The sequence below is a fragment of the Gossypium raimondii genome, chromosome 5 (genome assembly GCF_025698545.1).
Source record: "Gossypium raimondii isolate GPD5lz chromosome 5, ASM2569854v1, whole genome shotgun sequence".
In the NCBI taxonomy this organism is placed as follows: Eukaryota; Viridiplantae; Streptophyta; class Magnoliopsida; order Malvales; family Malvaceae; genus Gossypium; species Gossypium raimondii.
The window spans coordinates 46,836,168-46,841,318 of record NC_068569.1 but is presented as its reverse complement, the minus strand read 5'-3'; the positions used below and the strand labels follow the sequence as shown (position 1 = coordinate 46,841,318).

Genomic DNA, 5,151 nt, shown 5'->3' with positions numbered 1-5,151 from the left:
ATTTTTAACTAATCTAATTATATCCAATGATTCTAAAGATTTAAAGTTTTTTATTTATTGATAATATATTATTTTACTTTTAAGTAAAACTCTTAAAATGTGAATAAATTAATTAATATCACATTAATATACTATCACTTTAATTAATAGCTAATTAATATTATTTTTATTATCACATCATAATAATTAATATATTAATAAATTATTTTTAATGTGAACTTAGAAATACAATTAACAATAAAAGAGGTTTTCGTCACTCTAAACTTATATATATATATATATATATATATATATATATATATATATATGTATATTAGTTTTCCTTCTCGGCTACGTAGCAGTGAAAAAACATGTTTATTTTATAAACATGAATAATATTTTATGAATAAAAGAAGTAAGTATCATAATTTAAGTTAATAATAAAATAAAATACCAAGTAAAAAAGCAATATATTGTAGTTAATAATAAAATCATAATTATTATATTATTCATGTGCTCTTTCAAATCATCAAAAGAAATAAAATTATAAATAAAACATCTTTGTGAATTGTAGAAGTTGTTTCTTTAATAGCGATAAAAAAAGTCAATGATAATTTAAGTTTATTATGAATACTAATAAATCTATCAAAATTTTTTTACTACATATAGGGTTTTTCCTTTTGAAAATTATTTTGAATTAATGCATAAAACTATTGAAAACAATATAAAAATTAGAACTAAAGTAAATTATAATATTAAATTAAAAAGGGTAAAACAACAGTTTTTTACTTTAAATTAATAAATATATTTAATTATAATGACTAAAATAATTATTGATATCCTATATGCTATTTTTTTTTTACTTTTTAATCTTTCTCTCATCCATTAATAATAATAATAATAATAATAATAGAAAGTATTTTTATGGTATAAGCAACTCACAAAACCTTTTCTTTAAAAAAACAAAATATTGTTAGTTGAATCTAACCTCGATTGATATTGGTATTGTTGCTAGTGCAAGACGATGTGGATTCAAGTGTGTTGAAGCACGTTCATCTTCTTATTTAAGGGTTGGGATGGGTTATGGGTAGTTCTAAGTATTGCTTCAACTTAGAAACTTTCAAATATTTTCACAATTGAATTAGATATTAAAAATAACAAAATATTATATTATCTAATAATCAATTAAAATGGCCCTACATATCTCACCATCTTTTAAATATTATTTGATATTTCCTCTTCAAAAAAAACCTTAATTATTAGTTATTTTAATTTGTTGATAATAAATATGCTTAAACTTTTATTTAGGTTATAACTCATTTTTTAAAATAAGTTATAACTCTATTTTAACAGTAAATAAAACTACCGCAACTCAATTTTAAATAGAATTATAATTAATAATTTTAAATTAAACTATAAATATTTTTAAATATTAAGTCAAATTCAAATTATCTTTTACTATTTTATGTTTTATATTCGTAATTATGTGCAATATTAAGATTACTTTTTGTTTCATAAACTTAATCAGTCAATCTCAAATATTCGAGCTCCCGACAAAATTGACAACTGAGTTACATATATCTGGGAATTTGACTTAATTTAATAAAAAATCTTTCACCATCAAATTAATAACTTAAATTTGTCCTATCAAAATAAATTCTAAATGATTAAAGTGAAAGGCCTTTAATTTTTATTTTGAGTAAATACATCTTAATCGAATTATTATTACAAAGTATAAATTTGAATAAAACCTATAGAAAATTTAAGTCATAATAATAAAAATAATAATAAAGAGAGTCCACACAATTTATCAACACGATCTATACATAATGAAACTTGAATCTAAATATTCAAAATCTCAATCTTGTAAATCTGGTTCACTATATCAATTTATTTTAACATTTAATAAATTAATAAAGAAATCAAATCAAATAATGTCAAGTCAAAAGTTAAATATTTGAAATATCAAATTAAAATTATTTAAATCACAATCTAAAACTTGTTTATATAAATGACAAAATTAAAATAATAAAAAGGTATTTAAAATAATCACAAAAGAAAAAGAAAAAAGAAACTAGCTTGAAAGCTTATTTAAAAAGAAGGCATATCAGGAAGTAAATTGAAAGCAAAGAAGTGACTTCCTCTTCAGTGCAGGAAGAAATGAAAACTGAAATTTGAAAGTGGGGGAAAAAAAGAAATAATCTAAACTAACTAATTACAAAATTTGGGGTTACTAAGTTGAAACAATATTTGTTTTCTGTTTTGTTTTGGGGTGCTTAATGTATTACTATTATTATTATTATTATTATTATAATAAAGAGCTTTTATGACATTTTAATATGAAGGCTTGCATTCTTCGGAGATTTACAAATTGGACAAATGTGAAGGCGCGGCGCACAAACAGTGCATGAGCACAAATGCCTACATGGTAGCAGCAACACACATGATTCCTCCTCCCTACAGGTCCGGCATAGCCTGCCGCCGTCGCCATTTTTCTCCACGTCCCAACTGCTGCCGCAACATGATTGCGCATCGTCAACATCATCCGCCGCCGCTTCTAATCCTACGCCACGGTTTCTCTTGTCGACCTTAACCTGCTGTGCCGTCGCGAGGATTTGTTCTAGGTTGGACCGCAGGGCAGTGGCGGTGGCCTCATTGGTTTGAGCCAAATCTCTCCAAATTTGGTTCTCTATGCAAAGGGATTTCACTCTTTCTTCAAGTGCCCAATTTATTTTCTCAATCTTCTCCATTTCTTCTTCTTTGACTCGAAGTTTCTTCATTACTCTTTCTTCAATGGCTTCCATTATTTTCCTTGCTTGCCTCTTCTTTTTTTCTTCTATCTCCACCCTCATTTTCTCCATCTATATAAACACAAAAAATCCAGACTCCATCAATTCTCAAACTTTAAAAGCAATCGATAAAACTAAACAATTGATCTTGTTCTTTAGGCTTACATGTTGTGAGATGAGGCGATCAATATCCAACTGTTGCTGCTCCATGTGAAGGGAGATATCATGGCCAAGAAAAGAAAAACGAGAGCAAGCTTCGTTGCTTTTGTGAGGTGGAGAAGGGAAAGAAACCATAGCGGAATCTCTGGAACGCTTCCTGGGTAAAGGAAGATTGTTGTACGTCAAACTACTCTCCGATTTGATCGCTGCCGTAGGCTTTCGATGGATGAAGGAATCGGTAACCAAAGAGTTATGTAAAGGAAGAAATCCTTGAGTCGCCACCGTCGGAACTCCATATACCATCTGGGTTTCAAACATATTGCCGTTTGCTTCAATAGGATTCATCATTAAGAGAATGAATGCAATAGACGTTAGAGGTAGGTGGTTGGATCTGAATGTATGATCATTTGGTTTCAGTCTTAAACGCTTAAAAGGAACATGTACGCTAAGAATTAAGGAGAGAAGAGATTGAGATGCGAAGCTTCAACGGCCATAGATTAAAGAAGAAGATTGGGTTTTTTGAGTTTGGTTTGCTTTGGTTTGGGATATAAGGACGAAAACTGAAAGGGAAAGAATACAAAAGGGGCATGCTATAGAGGTGGCAAGGCTGTATGGTGGGGTTTATTTAGGGTTTGGTTCGGGTTAGAGATAGAGTAAGATAATTAATATTAAATTAGTTTTTCTTTTCAATTTTTGGTTAGATTTGTAGATAGAGAAGTAAACTGATCTTGATACAATTATATCTTAGGCATAAGTTCACCCAATATATATAGGAATAATAATTTATTTAATACTCTAATTTTTTTAAAAAGTTATTTTGTTTTATTTAATTTTATTTTTTAGCCCTTAAACTTGTCTTATTTGACAAATAATTCAAAATAAACAAAAATTAACATCTACTAATTTTGCTGATGTGACGATGTCAAGTTAGCAATTAATTAATTTTAAAAAATACAATTTTTTAATATTTTTATACTTTTTATATTTTTAATTTTTAATATTTAAAAATTAATTAATTGTCATCATGGCATCTGTGGAAATCCATCTATGTATGTCACATTAACAAATTTATCTTTTCAATTTATTTTGGATGATTTGACAAATAACACTAGTTTAAATGTTAAAAGAAGTAAAAAATTAAATAGAGATCAAAACGACTTTTTGATAAAGTTGAGGTCAAATTAATCATTATGCAAATAATATCAATATTCAAATATATCACTTTGTCGCAATAATTTTTCATATTCTAATTTTTGGTGGTTACAATATTTTATTATTTAAATTTATTACTATTAACATTTAAAATTATAAAATGTAGTATTTTAAATTATATTTTAAAAATTAAATTAGTTAAAACAAATAATTGATTTCAAAATTTTGAAAATACTTAAAAGATTAGTTGTGATATTTAAACTAAGATGAAAGTAATTTTTTTTATTAATGGTTGAGTAGGAGATGTAAGCGTCACAGACCGCACAAAAGAGTATGTGATCTAGGCACACTTTGATCTCTCTTGTTTATTGGGGGTTATTCGACCCGACGAGACTAGCTCATTACTTGGAAGAGACTCAAGCCCCATCTACTTGAATCATGGTTAAACTATAAATTGTATTTTTACTAGGATAAATATTGTAAATCCTAAAGGATAAAGTGTAAAGAGTTTAAATCCCTTAGAACTCTCTTATTATAGATGAGAACTAATCTGAGTCATCATTGTAATTTGATTTGTACCGTTAGATATAGGGGAGGTCTACTATAAATAGAGCCCTCCTCATTCTTTTGTATTCATTCCATTATTGAGTTCAATAATATTTTGAGATCATTTACTCAAACACTTGGTGTGAGATATTTTTTTTTGTTCGTTTGTGGCTTCTTTCTTTTTCGAGTTTGCTTCCGCTTTGTTTTGGTGTCTTTGAAAATTGCTGTGTGAATTATCATTTTTCGAGAGTAAGGCTAACTTAGGCAGATTTGAACCTAAGAAATTGCTTAAGGTTGCATGGCTTACCAGACTAAAGTTCTAACTCCATGACAGTTGGTACAAGTTAGTGATCAAAGACACCAATTGCGATGACAAAAAGAGTAAATGAGTGGAATGTCCCGATGCAGACCCGTGCTAGGAGGGGAAGGAAAAATAGTAGATCGAGAGATATGTTGTCGACTTTGAAAAGTCATGTAGTTCATCTCGAAGAATCCATAGGGTGAAGTGAAGGAAACACTTAAGGTT

General features: G+C 27.8%; 1 protein-coding gene across 1 annotated transcript; it reads right to left on the bottom strand.

The window, feature by feature from the left end:
* Positions 1–2,160: 2,160 nt before the first annotated feature.
* On the bottom strand, positions 2,161–3,562 carry LOC105766247 (probable BOI-related E3 ubiquitin-protein ligase 3). Its single transcript, XM_052630794.1, has 2 exons — positions 2,934–3,562; positions 2,161–2,840 (listed from the first exon to the last, which is right to left on the bottom strand). Exons 1-2 carry the CDS (start codon positions 3,273–3,275, stop codon positions 2,304–2,306), a joined length of 879 nt encoding a protein of 292 aa, XP_052486754.1. The 5' UTR covers positions 3,276–3,562; the 3' UTR covers positions 2,161–2,303.
* Between the last annotated feature and the right edge of the window lie 1,589 nt (positions 3,563–5,151).

Excerpts from the sequence above, each read along its gene's own strand:
- LOC105766247 (XM_052630794.1), bottom strand. The coding sequence starts at position 3,275 with ATGATGAATCCTATTGAAGCAAACGGCAATATGTTTGAAACCCAGATG. Across the intron at positions 2,841-2,933 it reads ATCGCCTCATCTCACAACAT|ATGGAGAAAATGAGGGTGGA; the intron begins GTAAGCCTAAAG and ends GTGTTTATATAG.